This window comes from Sprattus sprattus, assembly GCF_963457725.1.
Source record: "Sprattus sprattus genome assembly, chromosome: 3".
Taxonomy (NCBI): Eukaryota; Metazoa; Chordata; class Actinopteri; order Clupeiformes; family Clupeidae; genus Sprattus; species Sprattus sprattus.
In genome coordinates, this window is record NC_137922.1 from 6281739 (window position 1) to 6306556 (window position 24818).

At 43.9% G+C, this 24818-nt stretch overlaps 2 protein-coding genes across 5 annotated transcripts in view; both read left to right on the forward strand.

Annotated features, from left to right (window-relative positions):
- The window catches only part of mcf2la (mcf.2 cell line derived transforming sequence-like a), a 48454-nt gene extending 34169 nt beyond the window's left edge, over positions 1 to 14285 (forward strand). The window contains exons 13-32 of one of the 4 annotated variants that reach the window (XM_080835185.1): positions 5 to 164; positions 770 to 908; positions 1338 to 1404; positions 1893 to 2008; positions 2361 to 2430; positions 2804 to 2896; positions 3118 to 3210; positions 3613 to 3738; positions 3927 to 4148; positions 4641 to 4733; positions 4883 to 4961; positions 5196 to 5268; positions 5444 to 5550; positions 5995 to 6087; positions 6731 to 6802; positions 9088 to 9162; positions 10035 to 10144; positions 10968 to 11080; positions 12154 to 12257; positions 12674 to 14285. In XM_080835185.1, the coding sequence (XP_080691311.1) occupies positions 5 to 164; positions 770 to 908; positions 1338 to 1404; positions 1893 to 2008; positions 2361 to 2430; positions 2804 to 2896; positions 3118 to 3210; positions 3613 to 3738; positions 3927 to 4148; positions 4641 to 4733; positions 4883 to 4961; positions 5196 to 5268; positions 5444 to 5550; positions 5995 to 6087; positions 6731 to 6802; positions 9088 to 9162; positions 10035 to 10144; positions 10968 to 11080; positions 12154 to 12257; positions 12674 to 12753 (2085 nt within the window). In that variant the 3' untranslated portion in view covers positions 12754 to 14285. The remainder of the gene's footprint in view (positions 1 to 4; positions 165 to 769; positions 909 to 1337; positions 1405 to 1892; positions 2009 to 2360; positions 2431 to 2803; positions 2897 to 3117; positions 3211 to 3612; positions 3739 to 3926; positions 4149 to 4640; positions 4734 to 4882; positions 4962 to 5195; positions 5269 to 5443; positions 5551 to 5994; positions 6088 to 6730; positions 6803 to 9087; positions 9163 to 10034; positions 10145 to 10967; positions 11081 to 12153; positions 12258 to 12673) is intronic. The other 3 variants (XM_080835187.1, XM_080835186.1, XM_080835188.1) reach the window with 3 other exon arrangements.
- A 648-nt stretch (positions 14286 to 14933) lies between these two features.
- cab39l (calcium binding protein 39-like) lies at positions 14934 to 24634 on the forward strand. The gene is made up of 9 exons (XM_080835688.1): positions 14934 to 15047; positions 17505 to 17634; positions 18833 to 18997; positions 19721 to 19839; positions 20402 to 20570; positions 20893 to 20952; positions 21080 to 21145; positions 21327 to 21470; positions 22237 to 24634. Exons 2-9 carry the CDS (start codon positions 17533 to 17535, stop codon positions 22414 to 22416), a joined length of 1005 nt encoding a protein of 334 aa, XP_080691814.1. The 5' UTR covers positions 14934 to 15047; positions 17505 to 17532; the 3' UTR covers positions 22417 to 24634.
- Positions 24635 to 24818: the final 184 nt, after the last annotated feature.

The following is a 24818-nucleotide window of genomic DNA, read 5'->3' on the forward strand; positions in this document are numbered from 1 at the left end:
GCAGGAGCAGGTAGAGAAGGTCCTGCAGAAGCAGGTGTCCATGCAGGAGATGTTTGACAAGCGGCGGGTCAGCCTGAAGAAGCTGGCAGCTAAGCAGACACGCCCTGTCCAGCCGGTGGCTCCGCGGCCAGAGGCCTTCCCCAAGTCCCCCATGTCCTCTCCAGGTGAGACGTCCCACTGGCCACCCATAGAAAGAGGAAGATGCTGGACCTTCTTCTCATAAATCCTTACATTCCCCTGCAGCTACTCTCAACATATTGTATAACGCCGTCCCCTACATGGCCTAAAACACACACGCATACGCACACGCACACACACACACACACACGCACACACACACACACACACACACAGACGCACACACACACACACAGACACACACACACACACACACACACACACACATATACACACACACACATATACACACACACACACACACACACAGTCACACACACACACACACAGTCACACAAACTCTACATCAGCATGGTCCTCCGCAATGTCATACCTCACGTGCTGCTGCAACCTTTTCTCCCCCTGGATGAACACAAATGACTGCATAAATGAAGGTTTATCATGCCATTCTACTCTGCCATCTAGTGGAGATATGAAGAACTACATTTTTAGACATACATACATACATGTAGAGTCATATACAATAACCTGTTTTTCAACGCAGTGTATTGGAGAGATGTGTAATTTTTTGATGTATTTCTAGCTATACAGTAAAAATGATTTGTATTTAACTTTGTGTGTGTCCTTGCAGCTCACAGAGGCCAGGAGAAGAGCAGCTCTGATGGAGAGATCCAGAGTGTCTGTAAGAGGGACCCCAGCCTGCCCAACGGGACCAACAGCAGACCCCCGTCTCTGTCCGAGGAGGAGGAGAACCTGGCTGTGCTCAGGAGGTGAGCAGAACATGTTTGTGCTCAGATGAAGTACATAAGAAATACAGACTGTTTATAGGATTTAAATGTCTGTTAATCTTTCTATCTATCTATCTGCCTATCTATCTATCTACATATCTATCTATCTATCTATCTATCTATCTATCTGTGTATCTATCTATCTGTGTATCTATCTAATCTATCTATCTATCTGTCTTACATTTTTTATCTGTAATTAAGGAGTTTTTTTTTTTTGTGCAATGATACGTTTCATTGTACTTTATAGAGTAAGGAGGTGCATAAACAGTATGCTGAGGTGTGTGTGTGTGTGTGTGTGTGTGTGTGTGTGTGTGTGTGTGTGTGTGTGTGTGTGTGTGTGTGTGTGTGTGTGTGTGTGTGTGTGTGTGTGTGTGTGTGTGTGTGTGTGTGTGTGTGTGTGTGTGTGTACAGGCATGTGATGAACGAGCTGCTTGAGACGGAGAGAGCCTATGTGGAGGAGCTGCTGTGTGTCTTACAGGTGAGAGATCACGACCCTGAGGTCCACAGATACAACTAACCATAAACCAGAATAAAATCAGAATCATGTTTATTGGCCAAGTGCATTTTCATATACAAGGGATTTCTGCTGGGTTAAGTTGCTCTCAATGTACTTAAACTGAAATATGCAGTATATAACAGTTTAGCATAAAATAAATAAATAGAATATATAAACACCGTTAAAAATGTTTTGTATAGTGGACTCTCAAGCATACAGAAGTTCTTCCCTGGGTAAAGTGGCAGGAAAGGGAGTACTGAAGACACAAATGAACAAAACAGAAAGAGTACAAGAGAGCGAAACACCGAGGCTACCAATCGCGGCGTCATCTTCTATGAAAACCAGACCTTAAATCCAGAGAGTCTCTTGATTAATAGAAGTTGTGGGATTATGGATGTAGACATGTAGTGTAGTGTAGTTGTAAAGATGAGGCTCTAATCAGAGATGCTGTGAACTCCATTGTGCTCCAGGGCTATGCAGCAGAGATGGAGAGCCCAGCCATGGCCCATCTGATGCCCAGCGCCCTCGTCAATAAGAAGGACGTTCTGTTTGGAAACATGCCTGAGATCTACCAGTTCCACAAACGGTATGCTCAGCCCACACTGTGTGTGTGTGTGTGTGTGTGTGTGTGTGTGTGTGTGTGTGTGTGTGTGTGTGTGTGTGCTCAGCTCACTGTGTGTGTGAGTGTGTGTGTGTGTGTGTGAGTGCTCAGCTCACTGTGTGTGGGAGCGGGTAGCTCCATTGTCTGTAGGACCTTCTCAGCTGACTTTGGATCTCATTCAGAATGTGTGTTATGATGACGAGCCTGTGTCCCAGGCCTGAACCTGGCATGGATCTTGTATTTGACCTTGTAGATATGAAAGGACAGTGATGGCTGTGTGTGACCAATGCACGTGAAAGACAGATTTGATGTTTACTAATGTTTATCTTTCACGCAGGACGTTCCTTCGAGAGTTAGAGGCATACACAGACTGCCCTGAACTTGTGGGACGTTGCTTCCTGGAGAGAGTGAGTTCACCATCATGCCTACATCATCTCCTCAGTCCTCCATTGTCCTGTTGTCTCTTGTTCTCACGTCCTCTGTATTGTTTTCATTGGTTTCTTCATCTTTGGTCTGTCCTGTTGTCTCTTGTTCTCACGTCCTCTGTATTGTTTTCATTGGTTTCTTCATCTTTGGTCTGTCCTGTTGTCTCTTGTTCTCACGTCCTCTGTATTGTTTTCATTGGTTTCTTCATCTTTGGTCTGTCCTGTTGTCTCTTGTTCTCACGTCCTCTGTATTGTTTTCATTGGTTTCTTCATCTTTGGTCTGTCCTGTTGTCTCTTGTTCTCACGTCCTCTGTATTGTTTTCATTGGTTTCTTCATCTTTGGTGTGTCCCTCAGATGGGAGACCTGCAGATCTATGAGAAGTACTGCCAGAACAAGCCTCGCTCAGAGAGTCTGTGGAGGCAATGTTCTGACTGCGCCTTCTTCCAGGTAAACGCTCACAACAAAGAAATTAGAAAAATGATTTAGTTATTTTTAGTAACGTTTAAACGTTCCAACTGAGCAGGCTTTTAGGAAAGAAAAGTGATTCTTCCACCATGCTCTCTTTGTGTCATTGGCGATTAACTGCATCTGAAGCTTTTAATGTATTTGTTTATTTGTTTATTTGTTTGTTTGTTTGTTTGTTTGTTTGCTCGCTGCTACACGCGTAGGAATGCCAAAAGAAGCTGGAGCACAAGTTAGGCTTGGACTCATACCTGCTAAAACCAGTACAGAGGATCACTAAATACCAGCTCTTACTGAAGGTCTGTCCCCTCCCTCTGCTCATGTGCGCACACACACACACACACACACACACACACACGCACACACACACACACACACACACACACACACACACACACACACACACACACACACACACACACTCACACACACACACCCCCCCACACACTCACACACACACACACACACACACACACACACACACACACACACACACACACACACACACACACACACACACACACACACACACACACACACACACACACACGCACGCACACACACACGCACAAAAATGTGTATAGACTATGATGGATGTGCAGATATAAGACGATGCCAAATGATAGATTTGTACCGGTTCTCCTGTGGTGCACTCTAGCTGTTGAGCGGAGTAAAAACTGATCTTCCCCCTATTCCTACAGGAGCTGCTTAAATACAGTAAGGGCTGCGAAGGCTCAGAGGACCTGCAGGAGGCGCTCTCGTCCATCCTGGGCATCCTGAAGGCCGTTAACGACTCCATGCACCTCATTGCCATCACAGGATATGAGGTAAGCGGTTATTTATCAGAGTTATTCACCAGAATTGCAAGTATTAAATGAATCTCATGGAAATAACTAACATGGCTTGTGAACTTATATATAACTCTTATGCACCAACCACACCAAGTCAATTTCCTGTATGTGTGAATATACTTGGCCATTAAAAGAATTCTGATTCTGAACTTTGACATCGGCAGGGCAACCTCACTGACCTAGGCAGGCTGCTTATGCAAGGCTCTTTCAACGTGTGGACAGAACACAAGAAGGGTCATGCCAAAGTCAAGGACCTGGCTCGCTTCAAGCCCATGCAGAGACACCTGTTCCTGCACGAGAAGTTCCTGCTCTTCTGCAAAAGAAGAGAGGAGAACGGGGAGGGCTATGAGAAGGCCCCCTCCTACAGCTTCAAGCAGGCCCTCAATGTAAGCATGCTTCTGCTATCTGCACTTACAGTAGAACCTTATTTTGTTAATCTACTGCTCTTAAAGGTATGAACTCAGGATATGAACTGAAGTTATATGCCCTACGTCAGTGTAGCATTTAAAGCAGCAATACGGAGTCTTGTCCCAAAATGAGTAAGCTAACTACCTAAAAGGCATGCAAAAATGAATTTGAGGATGGTACCAAAACTAGTCGCCTGTAAAACCATAACTTAAAAAAGTGGCAAATTGCTGCATAGTGTTACTTTAAGCATCATCCAGGAAAAACGTCAGGGATGAATCCACAGTGTTCTCTTTCTTTGTGAGACGGTAGTGAAGATGAATCCACAGTGTTCTCTTTCTTTGTGAGACGGTAGTGAAGATGAATCCACAGTGTTCTCTTTCTTTGTGAGACGGTAGTGAAGATGAATCCACAGTGTTCTCTTTCTTTGTGAGACGGTAGTGAAGATGATTCCATATCTGTCTCCTGAACAGATGAGCGTGGTGGGCATCACGGAGAACGCCAAAGGAGACAACAAGAAGTTTGAGGTCTGGTGCAACTCCAGAGAGGAGGTGTACATCGTACAGGTGGGCAGCGGCCACAGGGAGGGCACTGTGTGTGGGTCACTGACAGCCAGCCATCTCCGCTCTACCCCCTCAACACCTGCAGTGGGTGAGGGGGGGGGGGTGGGAACATGTTTGAACATCCAGACTGACATATGTCCTTTCATCTTTAGGCCCCGACCGCAGAGATCAAAACAACCTGGGTGAACGAGATCAGAAAGGTTCTCACAGAGCAGCTGAGGGCCTGCCGAGGTAAGTGTGTGTGTGTGTGTGTGTGTGTGTGTGTGTGTGTGTGTGTGTGTGTGTGTGTGTGTGTGTGTGTGTGTGTGTGTGTGTGTGTGTGTGTGTGTGTGTATGCAACAGGTACATGCCAGATCATTCAAAAACCACTGATTTTAATGTGTGCCAGTAGGTGTGGGCTTTTTTTCTGCTGAAACGTCAGCACACATAACAAATCTAAAATATCTCTCCGTTTCCCTGCTCCAGATGCGAGACTGCCCAAGACTTCAGACCAGGTGTCTCCATTGCCTGCTGCCAACAGTGGACCAATCAGTTTGAGGTTTGTCCCTCAGGTCCAGCTCTATCCTCTAGTCACTGATCCAGGAACAAGAACTGATAATCAATGAATTGTTATCGTTTGCAGCATTCTTACCATTTCTAAGAAATCAATACATTTTTTTTAAGGAATTCATTGTGTATACTAAGTCATTTTTTCATGATTTCTGTCTTTTCAGCCCTTTCAAGAGCAATCAGAAGAGCCTGAAGAAGGGTGAGGAGAAGAAGAGCGACTCAGCGGAGGGCAACACTGGTTCCTCCCCTAAATCATCAGACAAGGCTAAAGGTTAGTATTCATCTCTGAGCGCTTTAGTCTTCTGTTCCTTAAACCCAAACCCTAGCTTAGAATATTCAACCACCAATACAAATTGTATAGAGCAAACCATGACCAGATAAAGCACCCAGGTGTCCCAGAGAGGTGAGGAAAAGCTACAGGTTTGGCATGAGTGCAAACTGCTTCTGTCTGCTGCTTTTGTAACTCATCTGGGTAGTGTTCTAATCCTCTAAGAAGCTTCCGGCATGCTCCTCTGATATTCCGACAGACTCTTCCCCGTGTCGCTGTCCTACACCCTTCTGCCTTCTTTTCTCCCCTTCCTCCAGGGATCTGAAGTGGTTATTCATGTGTGCCCTCTTCCTTTCCCCCGGCTTTGAACTTATTTTGTCTTCTTCCTCTCCTCCCCTGCCTGTCGCCTCCTTCCTTCCTCTTCCTCTGCTGTGGTTGTGGCTGTAGAGGACACAGTCACCAGTCCCACCACAGACAGGGCGGCCGCTGCTAAAAAGCGCTTTACCCTTCAGGGATTCAGCAACCTCAAGAGCCAGAAAGGTAGAGCTGCATGTCTGTTCATCTTGTATTCCATGCAGTGATCTTTTAGTTTAAGACCACATCAGATAGTCTTAGTGACTGATGAGGGGAGATTGTCTTCAACCTGTTGTAGTTAGAACGGACCTGGTCTTTCTTTGTTGTATTCTCGATCACATGAAGACCAGTTGTAGTTTGACGTCTAAAGACTTTAGACTAATGTTGGAAAGAGATGTAGAAGAAAATGTGTAGTGACACATATGGTATGCTTCCTGACACAGACCTGCTATCCTCACAAGAAGGGAAAAGTCAGACCCTACCCATCGCGATTCTCGGCCCACCAGGTATTGCAGGCTGAGCTGTAAAGTAGAGCCACTAGACCCTGTGATGGCAGTAGTCTTATGATAGGTAGTCGCACATAGCCTGTGTAGCGCATCAGTAGTACCCCTCTAACTCTACCCACTTTTCACACTCAAGTTGTTCTCGTCTCTTTCACTCTTTATCTTGGTTTCTCTCTCTGACCTTTTTCTCTTCTTGTTCTGGTTGTCTTTCCCCGCTCTGCTCTCTGCATTTCTTTCTGTCTCTCTCTCTCTGTTTGTCCACTCCTCCTGCTTTCTCTCTCTCTCTCTCTCTCTCTGTTTGTTCACTCCTCTTGCTTTCCTGCCAGGACCCCTTAGTCCCGACCACAAACCCAAACGCCATGAGATTAAGAGTGACCCCACCCCGTTTGGCTTTAGAGGTATACCTTTAAACCCTTTAAAGTTTCCATTTCCTGCTCAAGCCTCCTCTAGCCTCTCCTGACACACCAAAGCCACGGGCCCAAAGATCCTAAACTCTGCATTGTATTTCATGTGCTTGTTATGTTGAATTCAAATGTGCACAATTTCAGACGGATCATTTTAGTGAGCAATATGTTTTATGTAGATGTCAAAGTGTCATCTTTTATGCCCACTCCTCCACAGTCAGTCAGAATTGGTTGATTGATATCTTGTTTTGAAAAACCATACCATATATTACCATATACACCTGCCATGACTTCAACTAACAGACTCCATGAATCCATGAACTCACTTGGTTCTTATACTAGTTGCATAGTTATGGTGGTCAGTCAAGAGCTATGGGTGACTGAGACTGAGTGAGGGAGTGAGTGTGAGACCGTGTGAGTGTGTGAGTGTGTGATTGGCTGAGAGTGTGTGCATGAGTTAGACTGAGGGAGTGTGTGTGAGACCGTGCGAGTGTGGGACTGGGTGAGAGTGTGTGCATGAGTTAGACTGAGTGAGTGAGTGAGTGAGTGAGTGAGTGAGTGAGTGAGTGAGTGAGTGAGTGAGTGAGTGAGTGAGTGAGTGAGTGAGTGAGTGAGTGAGTGAGTGAGTGAGTGAGTGAGTGAGTGAGTGAGTGAGTGAGTGAGTGAGTGAGTGAGTGAGTGAGTGAGTGAGTGAGTGAGTGAGTGAGTGAGTGAGTGAGTGAGTGAGTGAGTGAGTGAGTGAGTGAGTGAGTGAGTGAGTGAGTGAGTGAGTGAGTGAGTGAGTGAGTGAGTGAGTGAGTGAGTGAGTGAGTGAGTGAGTGAGTGAGTGAGTGTGATGTGCGAGTGTGGGACTGGGTGAGAGTGTGTGCATGAGTTAGACTGAGGGAGAGTGAGACCGTGCGAGTGTGGGACTGGGTGAGAGTGTGGGCATGAGTTAGACTGAGTGAGTGAGTGAGTGTGAGACCGTGTGAGTGTGTGATTGGGTGAGAGAGTGTGCATGAGTTAGACTGAGGGAGAGTGAGACCGTGCGAGTGTGTGACTGGGTGAGAGTGTGGGCATGAGTTAGACTGAGTGAGTGAGTGAGTGTGAGACCGTGCGAGTGTGTGACTGGGTGAGAGTGTGTGCATGAGTGAGACTGAGGGAGTGTGTGTGAGACCGTGCAAGTGTGTGACTGGGTGAGAGTGTGGGCATGAGTTAGACTGAGTGAGTGAGTGAGTGTGAGACCGTGCGACTGGGTGAGACTGAGGGAGAGTGAGAGAGAGTGAGGGAGACTGGGTGAGAGTGTGAGCATGAGTTAGACTGAGGGAGAGTGAGACCGTGCGAGTGTGGGACTGGGTGAGAGTGTGGGCATGAGTGAGACTGAGGGAGAGTGAGACCTTGCGAGTGTGGGACTGGGTGAGAGTGTGGGCATGAGTGAGACTGAGGGAGAGTGAGGGAGAGTGGGTGAGGGGAGAAAGACGGCTCGGTTGTAGCGTACATCATTTGTACACTACACTTTTAAGCGCACTGGGGAATTAAAAAGTGTACTAAAGAGTGAATAAAATGTACAGTTGAGAATTCTAACAGCACTACAAAAGGGCTGATTCATTTTAAAGTGGCCTTTATATTGGGTGATTGGACATGTGGAACATGGCGTGAGTGAGCCTGAGTTAGATCCAACAAGTGTGAGTGAGTGTGAGACAGATTGTGGGGAAATGAGTGAGTGAGACTAATTGAGTGTGAGACTTATTGAGAGTGAGACTGAGTGTGAGCGTGAACGAATATGAGTGAGCCTGAATGAGTATGACTGAGTGAGTATGACGGATTAAGACTGAGCGAGTAAGAGTGAGTGAAATTGCACAAGGGTGACTGAGTGAACTAATGAAAGAATGAATGAATGAATGAGTGAGAGTGAATAAGTGACATCGAGTGAGTGACACCTATGACAGACAGAGTGAGTGAGTGAGTGCACGAATGTGAGGCAACAGAGAGTGAATGTCAGGGAGACAGAGGAAGTGTGTGTGTGTGTGTGTGGAGTGTGTGTGTGTGTGTGTGTGTGTGTGTGTGTGTGTGTGTGTGTTTGTGTACTTATCTCTGGTGGATTCCCACTGGGGAAGCGTGTGTGTGTGTGTGTGTGTGTGTGTGTGTGTGTGTGTGTGTGTTTGTGTACTTATCTCTGGTGGATTCCCACTGGGGAAGCGTGTGTGTGTGTGTGTGTGTGTGTGGAGCGTGTGTGTGTGTGTGTGTGTGTGTGTGTGTGTGTGTGTGGAGCATGTGTGTGATGGTTGCTCTTCTATCAGACACAGGTCATCCCATTAGCCTGAGCCGAGTGCGATGGCTGAGCACCTCCAGCCTCCTGCAGGCCAAGCGGAGAGGTAAACCCCTGCCTGCTCTGCTCTGCTCTGGGTGGCCTGGACTGCTGTGCTCTGAACTTAAGCCCCTGAATGCACTTTAACAAGACCCCCCCCCCCCTCTCACTTAGAAACCCAGCAGGATGAAAGTAGAGAGTCTGCACACACACCCCCTGTCTGTGTGTGTGGTGATTCCTGTGAAGTGTTCTGTTGTAATGTGGATTGGTTGGACAGACCCTTCACTGAGGTTTTTCAGTCATGTAAAATGTTATGATAGTTGAAGCTGGTATGTGTTTGTGTGGTGTGGTGTGTACGTGTGTGGCACATTCCCTCAAAATATCACAGCAGGTGATTTGTCTTCCGAAGACAAGGAAGGGGTACTTCTAAAAACGTAATCCTACGGTGCTGCATGGGGTGTTTGGTCTTGGGTGGTTCAGTGTTGACTTGCTGTGTGCTCACCACTGTGGGAAAAGGTTTACCTTCAACCCTCCATGGCCATAGCCTCTGCTGTGGGGGGTGGTTCTCTTATAGGCTTTTTACAATCATGTAAACCATCACAATCACACTCAAAAACTATCACACATATCTTTTATTATTGTTTTTTAGTACTAACCTTTTATTTGATTTTGAATCACTAAAACTATTTTGCCCTGCTTTGATTTGAATCACCCTTTTCCTTGAGTTGCATCTTCACTCTCCACACCTTATTGGAAAAAGTTGTTGTCATTTTAAACATGAATAGTGATCAACAGGGCACTGCATTACACTGAGTGATCACTGTACACTAGCGTAGCACTCTTCTACAAGTGTTCTCTTTTTCTACAGCCGTATGTGCCGTAAGGTTTCACTCACTCACTATCTTCACTGATCTGTGTTGACCTCTCTGACCTCTCCAGGCTGGACTAAAGCGTCCCTTTCCATGGATGCCTCAGAGGAACATGATGGCTACTCAAGCGCTGAGGACCCCTTGAACTCTGACCCTGAGGATGAAGGGGTCAAGAAACTGGTGAGTGACCAGATTTCACACAGGCTAGATGTTGACAGAGGCTGCTGTGGTGGCCTCACTCACCTTTCCTGACTGACTCACCTTCTCATTGAATGCTTGCTTGCACAAATCAGATAAAACTTTAACTTAGAAGACCAGCCTTTTGTCTTCCAGGAAAAGGTGCTATCTTTAAAGGTGCAGCATGTTTTGTCAAAATTGTTTCTTGTCCCTCTGTCCTCTGTTTTTTTTTTTTTTTGTATGATCCCTTACAAGAACATCCTTTTACCAATCCATTTGTCATTAATGTAGGTTTTTTTGTAAAATAGAAAACTATTTTATAAATTCACTTTCAAAGAATCTTGAGGTTGTGCTCGTACTCGTTCAGAGGAAAATCCTTAAAGCTAAATGTAACCCTAAATGTAACCCTTTAAGGCTATAAGGAACTCTTTTTCACAGTGAACCCTTTCATGCATTCACTTACTTGTCTCTTTTGCTTACTTCCACCTTATCTGCCAGTTTGTGGTTTAAATGCAGTGACTGTTCCTCCTCCATAGTAATAGTTTTCTTATAGTTTCCTCTGCCGCTGTTAAAGAGTACTGTTTCATTAAGCATTGGGTATGTTTGTGCTTCAAGCATAGTTTTACATACACAATATGTTTGTGTCCGTGTGTATTATAGTATTAATATCAGTCACACGGTATGTTTGTTGAAAATCTGTTACTGTTAATTGGAGAGAACAAATGGGAAAAAAACCATCATCGCTGTGTGTGTGTGTGTGTGTGTGTGTGTGTGTGTGTGTGTGTGTGTGTGTGTGTGTGTGTGTGTGTGTGGTTGTGTTCTCAAGGCTCCAGGCAAATATGTGGTGGCAGCTGACTACGAGAAGGGAGGCCCCCAAGACCTGAGTGTGAAGAATGGAGACACGGTCCAGCTGGTGAAGGAGGGGGAGGATGGGCAGTGGTAAGGCAGACCACTCACTCAAAATGGTGAACAATCTGGAGAATTGGAAATGGAAGGCTGTGGGACAGATGCTTTCAGAAATACTCAGGAAACTCCTCATTCTTCAGCTGTCAAAATTCAATTCAGTTAAATTGTATTTATTTAGATCAAATTGCCTCAAGGCACTTTACAGAGCCCAGGGCCTGAATCCGCCCTGGAGCAAGTAGAAAGGCGACAGGAGCAAGGTAAAACTCCCTGTTAACAGACACCTGGGAAGGGCAGAAGGGAAGGGAGGAGAGAGAATCAGAAACATGGCAGATTAATTCATACACGTTTCAGAATAGGCATGGTACCAAATGTACACAAAACATAACTACATTAGATGGTATATACATGATGCATACCACATTGATAGTGGATAGGAAAGGGAGAGAGCATTCAAGTATTGTAGAACAGCTTAGTGGGTATACAGTATGCTCATAAGGTTACTATTACTGTTACTATAACTAGTATTATTACAGCAATGGAACAGAAAACTATGTATAAAATCTGCGCTTAGTTATTAAAGGAGTTCCTGAATGTTGTACAATATATTCATAATGATTGTGCCTAGAGTAACTTGTCATTCATTTGTTCATGATGTATGAACCCCATTGATAAATGTTTTACAGTTTCATTGCAGCTAGAGCAGGTTAGCGTGTTAACAAAGGCATACAGAAAAATACAGTTTTATACAAAAATATTATTCCTATAAATGCTGCATACCTTTTTATAAATGAATTATCATCAAATGTATTCCCCATTACAAAGTTGCCACTGAACTTTTGAATGTATCTACAAGTATCATATATCAATCTTGTGCTACATAAACATTTCATTGTTACTCTTTACTACTTAGTGGAGTATTATTCATATTTATATAATTTTTTTAACTTTATAAATCCTTAAAGCTGTAGCCCACTTACAACCTTGTTGTACCTTTTGTTTCATATAACAAGAACTCTCTAATGTTCTCTGCTCCCTCTATGTGGAATGCTGTTGCCTCTGTGCTATATTCAGATGTATTGTTTGATGTGGTTTTCTGTGTGATTCAGGTTTGTTAAAAACCTCAAGACCAACAAGGAAGGCTGGGTACCTGCTGCTAACCTCCTCACATTTATTGGAGAGTCAAAATCCTCACAATCGCTTACAAGCTCAGGTATGGTGGTCTTAAATAATTATATAAGAGTGCATGTGTTCATATTTTTTATAAGTATCATTATGTCTGTGTGTGTGAGTTTATGTGTACACTGAATCATTATTGCATTTATTTGCGTCTGTGAAGTGTGTGTGTCTTTGTATATGCGTAAGGTGTGGTGCTAACTAGCGTGTCCCTTTGCTATGCTGCAGTGTCTGTGAATGTGTGTGTCTGTGTATATGCGTATGATGTGGTGCTAACTATCGTGTTCCTTTGCTATGCTGCAGTGTCTGTGAATGTGTGTGTCTGTGTATATGCGTATGATGTGGTGCTAACTAGCGTGTTCCTTTGCTATGCTGCAGTGTCTGTGAATGTGTGTGTCTGTGTATATGCGTATGATGTGGTGCTAACTATCGTGTTCCTTTGCTATGCTGCAGAGGGCAGTGGTTCAGGAAACCTGAGTACCTCCTCTAGCTGCAGTGAGACCTACACAAGCTTCTCCGACATCAAGCCCTGAATCCTGAGCCCTGAGGCCTGCTGAGATCCTGCGCTGCAGCGCCCCCCTCTGGCCTCTCTTACATGTGCATTTCTCTGCTGTGACTGCTGATCTCTCCGCAGTAGTTGAATAACAGAATTATTACATGGTGCAGTGGGTCATCTCCAACTGTTCTTGGCGTGACTGGATCACTCTGAGTTCACAACTCATCCCCTCTTGGACTCTCAGAAAAAGAAAGAGAGAGAGAGAGAGATATAAAGAGAGAGAGAAAGAGGAAGAGGAAGAGAGTAGCCCAGCATTCATCACAATAGACAGCACTTCCTGAAAGTATTCTTTCCAATTGCTAGTTTTACTGGTCCATTTTAATTTCCATTTTAATAATTAATAAAATGTATTTTAAAAATGTCTCTTTCCGTCTTGGGAACAGAAAAAAATGTACATTTAGATGTTCTCTAGTTGAGAATGAATCAGAGTCTCTAAGTGTTACTATGACAATGAGTGTAGACTAACTCTTCATTTGTCTCTCCGGTATGTATCCACTGCACAGAAGAAAAACAAAACTGCGACTGCATCATGTCAGATGTCAGACATCTTTGACTCATTGTTCAGCACAGAGTGAAACTTTCATTCATTCACAAAAACTAGAGCTCTTTTGCCAATGTCATATGTGGAGACAGTTGTGTGTTGTTGAACACTGATAAGACTGTTGAGTTATGTTCAGTCTCTTATTGATGAAAATACTGTGAACAGTCTCTGTTTCCTATATGTATTAATGATGAACAGGTGTAAAGTTTAAATTATTTCCTGCAATAAGAATACAATTTGTACAGATATTTTCAAATTTACCTCATTTTCCCATGAAAACATTATATATAAATATATATATTGTATATTCAGATCTCAATGGTTATGTTCTCATGAATCATTGTTGAATAATTTGTAAAGTTTCTATCATTTTCAAGTCTACATTGTTCTGTATCCTATTTTCCATGCCTGCACATAAACCTGTAATCTGTCCACAAATTATTTTTTCAGAAATCTCATCTAAGGAAATGTAAATCCACAATGCATTATTTTAAGGAGAGCTTTAAAACAATCTAAGCATGCATCAACAATCTAAATATTTTTAATTAAGGGAATGTTTTTAAAATACAACCAGCTGATTATCAGAGCCCCCTGAAATCTGTATAATCAAGCAAAACAATGTTTTTAACAAAGGCAGTATAAGTAGTTTTTGAAAACATTTAGTTTATTTATTTTAAACATTTCATTTCATCGGGTTTTTCACCAAGACGTATTGTGTTACTGTGTACCACAATCGATGCAGCACATTGCCGCATGTGTCTCTTTCCCAGTGGCAATGGTGCCTCTGCTGGTCTGAATGACGCATACATGTCTATGTATATGTGTAAATATGTATTTAAGACGTTGAGATGTATGAAGAAAAATTAAGCTTGAATAAAGTCCACAGAAACATTATACTAACTTCGGAAATCTGTTTGGCCTCTGTTTTTCCATAACAATGCTTTACAAAGTTTTTACCCACACACATCTGCTCAGTAGTCTTTCGTGTTGTTGCGCTTGATGTTACGGCTAGACATATGATTCTGCTAAAAGAATAAGTAGTAGCAGCAGCAGCCTAGGGTACATGTATAATTCATAGAATTGAAGTATGCGATGGAACATTAACGGGTAGGCTACTACAAATAAAATACCCTTCAAATATAGCCCCCCTACTATTACATGTTTGGCACAGCCTCCATTTTAATTCCCTCATCAACAGGATACCATTACTCAGACAGACATTTATCTACTTTCATTATTTTTCAGAGTGACAACAATGAATGTCCACTGATCGCTTAAAGGCCTTTTCGACATTTTTAGTTGAAGTAAGTCATTCCCATATGTTCGGCCAGCGTCACAAAGTCCGCTAGTAGTTTAACCGTGGTTATCCGTCTGCTGCTAACCATATTGGCCGTGACCAGGCTTAAAATGTCTAATCCGGGTACTCTTTCGCACCGCCCCCGTGCAGTATGCACCAATGAACGGCAGAGTACATTCATGATTCAGACTATCATGTTCGAGGCCCGAACTCCTCTTGACATAGCCACATAGCCCTGACTCACTGCAAGAGAAATTCTGTACTGCCTTCTTAAAAGATTCCGCACTGTTTAATTCGCGCATACACACATTCCTCTGACGTTTAGCCCAGCGTACACACCGCTGGCGTGACCAGAAAAAGCAGCTCGGTTACATTGAGACAGGGAACCTGGCAAGATATCCGAGCGAAAAGACACAACATATACATTTGCTCTGTAAGTATCAAGCCTTGGTTGACATTATGGGATTCAAAACTTGACGGACTAAATCGACTCTCGGTACATTTCAGTAACTAATGGTGTCCTTGACATTGTTTCAAACTTGGATCGAGTAGACACAAATATGGTAGCTAGTTAGCTAACTAAATAAAGCCAATCTCTTTTTGACAAGTCTCTCTTTTTATTGTCGCACAAGAAATGTTCGTTTCGCGCATGTCAGACGTCAATTCGATCATTTTGGCAAAGCTAAATTGCAGCTAGCTAGCTGCTCTGAACTCAGGCGGGGTGTATGTCTGTCCCGTCCGCGTCGGCTGTATTGCTACTGCTACACGGGCGACGGATTTACGCTTAATTCGCCGCTAACCAGCTAGCAAGCTAGGTCTTATTGTGATCTTTTTTTGTTCGAGGAGTAAAATGCAAGTACTGCCCTGTGTCATGCTCTTCCCATGTTAGCTAGCTCGCTAGCTCAGTCTTTTGTCCGCATTGTTTGTGTTGCTTTGCGTGGAGTTGGGCGAACAGAGGCCTTGTAATAAACAGGTGATTAGCTCGAAGGCTAGCAACATCTATGGTCCCACTCGGTAATGCGCTATCCAGCCCTAGTAATCTCTGTAAAAGCTCTGTGCCGTGAGAAGAAATTCCAATGGTCTCGTGTCTGACCTTGATCAAAAATCAAGCTTCGATCAGACATTTGTTTAATACCGTATATTGTTCATATCTGCCGATGTTATCATCCTGTTAATGCTAGTGGATTTTCTGTTTAAAGGCACAAAGGTCTTTCTTATGATTTGCGTCTATACGAATTTAAGATGGGCCCACTAAAGTAACGTTAACTCACCCTGCTATTTGCTTCTGATACACCTATAGCCTATTACGTATACTTTAGATCCACTTTCTAGAGTCTCGGCCCGTGCCTCTCTCCCTTGCATATTGTTGTAAAAAAACGGATGTATACATGCTTTTACTGATATGTGCTTTTGGTATTTGTCAGGGCTAGTTTATTTTTAGTTTTTGAAGTTCTTCCTGTAGCCGTGAGTCTCATTGCAAGTTCTGAATGATGTGGGTGTGTCGTCGTTGGTGCTAGTGTGAGTAGTGTGTGACAGGCAGTGATAGATGGATGCTTGCTTCACCCTTCGCCCTCTTGTGAGCAGCACTGACTCAGAGTGCGGGTCACCTAGAACAAGGCTATGAGTGTGTGAGTAAGAGATGTGAACGATAAGCAAAGCAGGTGAGATATGGATGGAGTAATTGTCTCTCAGAGTCCACAGAAAAAAAAATGGAATCTTAGCCAATGATTAGGTCTCTAATGTTGAAGTTGACTTGCTACAGAGACTGAGAAAATTAGATACAGTGTGCAGTAGTATGTAACTTGGGGTTGTGTCAGGAAATCTAGCCTCCTGAGCCTCTATAGTCATGAATGCCTACTTTGATGCCTACTTTGAAGTGTTGTGTCTTCCTGAAATATTTCTGGAGACAATCCACTTTGTCATCCAAACAAACCCACATCATCGTGGTGTACTGTAAGTTGTGAGGCAGCATAGCTACATACTTGAATATGATAACACTTTTTGATTGTGTATTGTCATGTGAGGGACAGTTAAACATAGGCTACCTGTCATTCCCGCTAGCCAACCGGTTAGGAGCTATCTTGTTCTGTGGTTCAGGTTGGACCACCTCCTGAAAATGTTAGAAACCTTTTCACAGCATGACGATGCCAACTGTATAACCATAAGACACCAGTTTAGCATGCTAGCAAGCTTTTTTTTCAATGCAAGCGGTGCTCTTGTTGGTGTTTACCTGGCTTCTACATGCCTTTCATGAGGCGTTATCCTACAAGTATGTACATGCCTTTTATGAAGTCGGCTCACTAGTTTTAGACCAAAACTCCTGATTGCTTCTTTGAAGTGTTATATACGCACGTTTACAAATGTGATGGGACAGGTGACTCTGTGCTGACGCAGTGCCCAGGAGTAGGCTGGGGCTTTTGCTGAGTGGGGCCAGGCAGCATTTGGATCCTCAGTGGCTGGCAGAGAGCTGCCTCTTGCTGCCAAAGAGCAGTGATCAAAGTGACACCATCTCTGCAGAGGCAGGGGGGTGGGGCTGAGGGAAGCGTTCCTGAGGATTACCAGTCACAAGTTAGCTCTTCTCTCTCTCTCTCAGACAAGGTTGCTTGAGGTTCCACATCATAAGTTCCCAAGTGCTGGCGTAGAGATTAAGTGCTTCAGGGACGAGTTCTCAAACACCACTACCGCTTCGGGTCTCTGATTAACATTGCCTAAAAGGGAAGGGGAATCTCTGTTAACTCACATAGCCTGCAATTGAAACAATGTGTGGTCCCATTGTCATGACAACCACACCAACCCAAGCTTAGGAGTTGACATTCAGTTCAGGTGCACATAGTTGTCATTGAGGTGCTGTCTTTACTAAGCTTCTCCCTTGCTTCTTTCCATTACATAGACTCTGAGGAGAGGACACTGCCGCCAAGATGCCACTCTTTGGTAAGTCCCACAAGAGTCCCACTGACATCGTGAAAACTCTGAAGGACAACCTGGGCATCCTGGTGAAGCAGGACAAGAAGACAGACAAGGTTGGTGTTTGTATTGCTGGGTGTGGTCAGTGATGACTGCCAGTGTTGATGGAATTCAGTTGCCCATACAAATTAATTTTTCGAAACTGTCCCACTCTTTCTCTCCAAAATATGGAATAGGCTATATTCCAAAAGCATACATTTCTACAGAGATTATGTGATCTTACTGCCCTGGTTGGAATTAACCCAGCTAATATGAGCTGGAACTGACCTGGGACAAAGTGAGCCAGAGTTGCTGTAGCATGCAATGCTGTGGGATTTGTTGTGATTTGGAAGAAAAGCTTAACATGTTTTGAATTCTGTTAGCTTGACAATAGAATGAGAGCTGATTACTCCCAGAAGCTGGAGGACCAAAGGTTGACCCCGTGTAGGCTTAGGTCTGCAGGGCAAAATTAATCATTTCTCCCCTGAAAAAGCACCATGCCTGGTGTAAAGAGATCCGTCTTTGTGTGAGCGCTCCGTGTCCTCAGTAGTGTCCTCAGTAGTGTCCTCAGTCGTGTGGGCTTACACAGGAGTGAGAAAGGAGCTTCTGGGCTGAGCGGGACATTCATTTGCACCTCTGTGCTAAGGCCCTCACCAGCACACTCACCTCCATACTTCTCAGACACAGTCTACACACACACACACACACACTGCTGTGCTTCTCAGACAGTCTACACACACACACACACACACACACACACACACACACACACACACACACACACTGCTGTGCTTCTCAGACAGTCTACACACACACACACACACACACACACACACACTGCTGTGCTTCTCAGACAGTCTACACACACACACACACACACACCTCCGTGCTTCTCAGACACAGTCTACGGGAACAGGACTGCCTGTCCTACACACCTTAGTGATGTTCAGAGACATCAAGCCAATAGAGCATTCAAGCAGCTCAGGTCACCACTAGATCCCTGGAGCTCTCTGTAGGATGTACACATCCATAAACACAGTTCATTTATTGAGTGCATAATAAGACAGAATATAATGATGGTGCCTTGGTTATTTCACCTTTAACAAAACAAACATTTGACCAATTCTTAGACAAGTTAATATTTGTGAAATAGACTTCAACACTAGCTGCGGTGTGTGTGTGTGTTGATAAGTGTGTGTGTGTGTACACAGGCCCCTTATCAGGAGAGGGTAGGGTGTTTACTCAGTCTTTGTTTCCCCTTACCGTGGCCTCCAGGCGTCCGAGGAGGTGTCCAAATGTTTGGTTGCCATGAAGGAGATCCTGTACGGCACCAACGACAAAGAGCCGCACACCGAGACGGTGGCCCAGTTGGCCCAAGAGCTGTACAACAGTGGGCTGCTCATTTCACTGGTGGAGAACCTGCAGGTCATCGACTTTGAGGTGAGCGCCCCCCCGTCCCCCCCCACCCAAACTCAGGACCTGCAGATATGATGTCACCTCATACCGATATGGACCTCAGTAGTGTCCCCAGTGATCTTGTCTACTTGGGTAAAGGTAGTTTGCCCCATAGAGTCTACTTCTACTACTTCTGCTTGCTTCCCCCTACAGTAATGTGATTTCATGGCTTTTTGAAATAATACTGTTTTATAATAAGTCAGTTTGTAATGGTTACTCCTATCAGAACAGTGGTTCACCTTCCCTTTGAAGGCAATATGACAAGTGACAACATGCTTTAGAAAACAGAATGCCATCTAATGCTATTGCAGTGCAGTTGTTAGTGAGGTGTTTATTTTATTATTTAGTTGTTGTTAGTGAGGTGTTCTTTTTTTGGTCCACTGTTGTGTTGGTGGTAGTATTTGTTTTTTGTTAATGTTGTGATGACATTGTTTGGATAGTCAAAAGTATCATTGTGTTGTGAGTTTGTTGTGTAACTATTGGGTGACCTCAATGTTGTTGTTGATGGATATTTTGTGTAAATAATGATGAAACAGTTTTAGTAATTATGCTGTGATGATGGAGTAGTTTTGGTTAAGAGCTCATTTATCAGTGATGAAAGTTTGGTAATTTTGTGTCAGTTCTTCTATCGATGTGCTTGTGGTGGCACTCTTGTCTCGGTTGTGTCAATGATGTCAATGTCGTGGTGTGGTGTGGTGTGGTGTGCAGGGTAAGAAGGATGTCTGCCAGATCTTCAACAACATCCTGCGGAGGCAGATTGGCACACGCAGCCCCACTGTGGAGTACTTCTGCTCCCACCAGGAGGTGCTGTTCATCCTGCTCAAAGGGTGAGCGCTCTCTCTCTCTCTGTCTCTGTCTCTCTCTCTCGCTCTCTCTCTTGCTTTCTCCCATTCTCTCTCTCTCTCGTGCTTAGTTTCTCCCATTCTCTCTCTCTCGCTTTCTCCCATTCTCACTCTCTCTCTCTCTCTCTCTCCCCTTTGCTCTTTCTCTCGCTCGCTCGCTCGCTCTCTCTCTCTCTCTCTCTCTCCCCTTTGCTCTTTCTCTCGCTCGCTCGCTCTCTCTCTCTCTCTCTCTCTCCCCTTTGCTCTTTCTCTCGCTCGCTCGCTCGCTCGCTCTCTCTCTCTTTCTCTCTCTCTCTGTGCCTCTCTATCTCTCTCTCTCTCCCCTTTTGTCTTTCTCTCTCTCTCTTGCGCTCTCTCCCCTTTGATCTCTCTCTCTTTCTCTCTCTCTCTCACACTTCCTTCCTTCCTCTGACATATAGTTTGTCTGCCTGGCTGTATTTGTAGTTCTTTAGCGTCCCACCTCTTGTGGTCTATACACACACATCAACTATCTTGCCATGTTTCCTCAGTCCTAGAGATGGGTGTTAAGGTGTTTTTGGTCGGGCAGGTACGAGACGGCTCAGGTGGCCCTGAACTGTGGGATCATGCTGCGGGAGTGCATCCGTCACGAGCCGCTGGCTAAAGTCGTCCTCCACTCTGAGCACTTCCACGACTTCTTCAATTACGTGGAGATGTCCACATTCGACATCGCCTCCGACGCCTTCGCTACCTTCAAGGTCAGGAGCTACTCACTGAGGCAGTGCTATGTGGTGCCAAGCTGTGCCGAATAAATCTCTTATTGTCATTGTCACGCAGAAACTGGTTCACAAGCCATGAACAAAGTGTCTACCAAAGCTGTTAAGAGTGTCGAGTGCGTAATGATTTAAATGTGATAATTCTATATTAGTTCATATGAAATGGCTATAATGTTAAATGGAATCAGCTACACACTGTTATTGTGTCATTCCTTTCTTTCTGTAACATTTTCAGTTCATGGAGAGTATGATGGTTATGGGATGTAAGTGGACGTTCAAATCTGAGAGTTTCTTTCTTTGACAGGACCTGCTCACAAGGCACAAGGTGCTGGTGGCCGAGTATTTAGAACAGAACTATGACACAGTAAGTGGCAGCGTTGCCGTGGAAATGTTTTGTATTGATAGGTTTTTCATCATCTGAGGATTGAATGTGGTCAGTGTTTAAGTTTGGGTTGTCCGCATGTTCTCATTTAGTATTTGTGCGTTTCCAGGTGTTCGGAGAGTATGAGAAGCTGCTACACTCTGAGAACTATGTCACCAAGAGGCAGTCACTAAAGGTACACTACAGCACAGCAGGAAACTTGACTTATCATGTATATCTGTCTCAGAGTATTGGTAAAGTCTGTGTCTGTGTCTGTGTCTGTGTCTGTGTCTGTGTCTGTGTCTGTGTGTGTGTGTGGTCTGTGTGTGTCTGTGTGTGTGTGTGTGTGTGGTCTGTGTGTGTGTGTGTGTGTGTAGCTGTTGGGAGAGCTGCTCTTGGACAGGCACAACTTCACAGTGATGACGCGTTACATCAGCAAACCTGAGAACCTGAAGCTGATGATGAACCTCCTCAGAGACAAGAGTCCCAACATTCAGTTTGAGGCCTTCCATGTGTTCAAGGTAAACAGCCCAGCTCTAGCAGATAGGAAACCTCTCAACAACCAGTTGGGTCACACAGTATTCTATACTTGCTCATACAACATACACTGATATTTTTCCACTGCCAGTTTACCAGCAACGAACCTCTAATGACAAAAGACTTAAGATTTCTTGGCTGCCTTGGCAATTGTTTTGTGTTATCAGGACTTCGATACACAATGTTTTGGTGAATACTGGCATTACGTTGTCTGGGAATTCCCTGCCCCTTCACTGCATTCCATTTGTTCAGTTGGTCTGGCCAACTACTCATTAGCGATCCACTTCACTCACGTAATTGGACACGCCTTTAACCAATCAGACCAACGATACTATACAACGATACAACGATCGGTAATAAAGCAAACACATATTTTTTCTGTATGAATGGTTCCAGGGCAAGTTTCTGTTCTGTTTTCAAAGAAAACTTGCCTTATCGAAGTTTTGCGGTGCTTCGGCGGCCACCATGTCCAATGTTTAAAAACTCTCCGTGCAGTAGATTTTGTAACGTAGCCGTGGTAAGTTTAAATCCGCCAATGGCGCGCCAGGTAGCCAAAAGCCAGTTTGTGATTGGCTCCAAGGATTCTGGAAATCTTGAAATGAACGGCTATCCGAAGTTGACCAGACCCACTGCAGAGGCAAAATCAATTTGGCCGGAAGAAGTGGGGCGGGACTTCCCAGACTAGGCATTACGTGCTTGCATCCGACTCTCGTCCCTGCTTCTTTTTTATGCTCTTTAACCTTCTCGCAGGTGTTTGTTGCCAATCCCAACAAAACGCAGCCTATCGTAGATATCCTCCTGAAGAACCAGACGAAGCTCATCGACTTCCTCAGCAACTTCCAGAAGGACCGCACAGACGATGAGCAGTTCAACGACGAGAAGACCTACCTGATCAAACAGATACGAGACCTGAAGAAGCCGGCTTCCTAAAGCTTAGCCCAGCAATCATGCCAATCTCCACTTTTTACTGAGCAAAACAAAACACAAAAATATATTAACAATAATAATAATATTAATAACTCTATTTAAAATCTTGGAAAAAAACATTTGTCTTTTTTTTTCTTAGTTACTTATCAAGCTTGCAAAAAGTCTAGTCCTCAATCACAGATGTTCTCCTAATTTCTTTCATGAAAGTACATCCTTTTCCTCCTTAGTTTTGTGCCACAAAAGGATGTTTTTTGAAAACTGTAGAGGGCGACTGGTTGGTTTTCCAGGTGGGGAACTAAAGGGTTACAGTATCCTGTGCCCTTGGGGAGGAGCCAAGTGGATGGACAGTAAAAAAAAGTTGTTCTTTTTACTGTATGTGAGGTTTTCATCATCTCTGCGTCATCCTCACCATGCACTCATATGCTGCCCCACTCACACCTGTAGCACTCCTGAAGTCTGAGCTGTTCCCAAAGGCCCAGCTACAATGACCTAGAGAGGTCTGTCTCTTGTACAGTACATTTGTAGAGGACCCAGATATTGTAGTTAGTAAACATGTAGAAAAGGGAGGTTGCCTTCTCCACTTATTTATACGGCTTTGCTCTCCTTCTCTCTCTCGCTCTCTCTCTCTTTCTTTCTTTCTTTCTTTCTTTCTTTCTTTCTCTCTTTGTTTCTGTCTCTTCTGGCTTTTTTTGAGTTTGAGAGCTCAGTTTTCATAATTGCATTCCTTCTCATGATGTCTTTGTATTTTCTTTTCACGTGTCTCAGTATTTGAAAGCTGCAGGCCTTTTGATAAAAGCTTGGGTTTGACCAAACACCAAAGGATCACTGGCTGTCCCCAAGAGCTCAGAGAAGTCTCCAGACTTCTGTCGTGAGTCCAAAAATATTAACAGTAAGATTAAAAAAACAGGAAGAAAATGTGAAATCTGTAATAATATTTTATTCAAGGTTTATTTGAAATAACTATTAATCAGTAGGTTTGACTGAGGACTAGTGTTTTAAATTGTTTTGATCATTAGTTCTTGAAATACGAAACGGGCAGTACTGCCAATATCTTGGTGTTTGTAGGATTCAGTGCTACAAGTATCGCTGTACATTTTTAAAACTTTGTTTTGAAGTTCACTTTTTTTTGTTAAACAGGGCTGTATCACATTATATTTTGTATTTTTTTTTCTTATCGCCATGGCTACCTGTTGGGTGTCCATCAGCTACGTTTTTGTTGCCATGGTCACTTGTCAGGGGTCCATCTGCTGGCTTGTTATGCTCTTGAGGGTGGGTGCCATGAAGAGTGCACTAGAAAGATCCCAAGCACTTCTGGAAGTTTCTTCATCTGTTGCAGTGAGCTGAGAGCAAGGGGGGAGTGTTCTCAAGGCAGGCGTTTCTCTCCTATAGCCATTTGGGAGCTTTTTCTTTGATCTCATCCTGATGTACTTAGTGAAAGATAAGGCATACACTCAGAGGGTTGCTGAAAACCCATCAAAAGTTGAAGTCACGGACATTAAACAGGTGCCTTTTGTTTTTGTGTGCTTCTTGTCCAGCTCATTATTTTGTATTTAAAAAAAATCAAGGGGGAGCTTAATTCTCATTATTTTATTATTTTAAAATATGGTCTGATAGAACATATTTGTCTTAATTAAGCAATGAACCTCTTTAACTCACTATATTTGAGTTCTACTGTTGATGAAGTACTTTATTTTCTCTTTGTAATTGCTGCAGTTTTCAGATTGAGCTCAGCGGAGTAGGACTGTTTGATTGACCCTGTAGAGTAGGGCCGGGGAGCTGTCCAACTTCTCGCCATGGTGAAATTTGACTTGCCAATGTTAGGGAGGGACCGTGGGCAGGGGTGATGGGGTTTTGTATTACAGTGAACTATACTAACATGACCCAATACAATTTGGATTTAAGAATAACTCTGAAGGTTGATCTCTCGATGAAGGAGTGGCATTTGGTGGATCTCCGATGGTGATGTGGAAACCTTTCCACAGTGTTGTGAAACAAACATGTTTAAACATGCAGCCACTGTTTTAATTGCCAAATATTTACTTTCACACACAAAAAAAACTCTTTCGTTGGCAAGTACTACTATTTTATTTACCCAGTTCTCATTTTCTTTGCATAATTTATTGGCATTCCACATTCAGGATGGTTTGGGTTCTTCAGTATTGTACTGCTTAGTATGAAAGGTGTAACGGGAGGGTCTCCTTAAGTCTGAGCCAAGAAACAAGTGGATTATTCTTTTTTTTGGGGGGGGGGGGGGGAGTTCTACAATGACAACAGAAACCAAAAGCAATCAGATTCGCCCATATCTACAATGGAACCTCATTTCAAGATCATATGGTTGCATTTTTCCACTTTGAAAGAAATTGTACCACATCACCAATAAAGGAAAACCAATGCATCAAAAGTTC

Excerpts from the sequence above, each read along its gene's own strand:
- cab39l (XM_080835688.1), top strand. The coding sequence starts at position 17,533 with ATGCCACTCTTTGGTAAGTCCCACAAGAGTCCCACTGACATCGTGAAA. Across the intron at positions 19,840-20,401 it reads CTGTTCATCCTGCTCAAAGG|GTACGAGACGGCTCAGGTGG; the intron begins GTGAGCGCTCTC and ends TTGGTCGGGCAG. Across the intron at positions 20,953-21,079 it reads TAGAACAGAACTATGACACA|GTGTTCGGAGAGTATGAGAA; the intron begins GTAAGTGGCAGC and ends GTGCGTTTCCAG.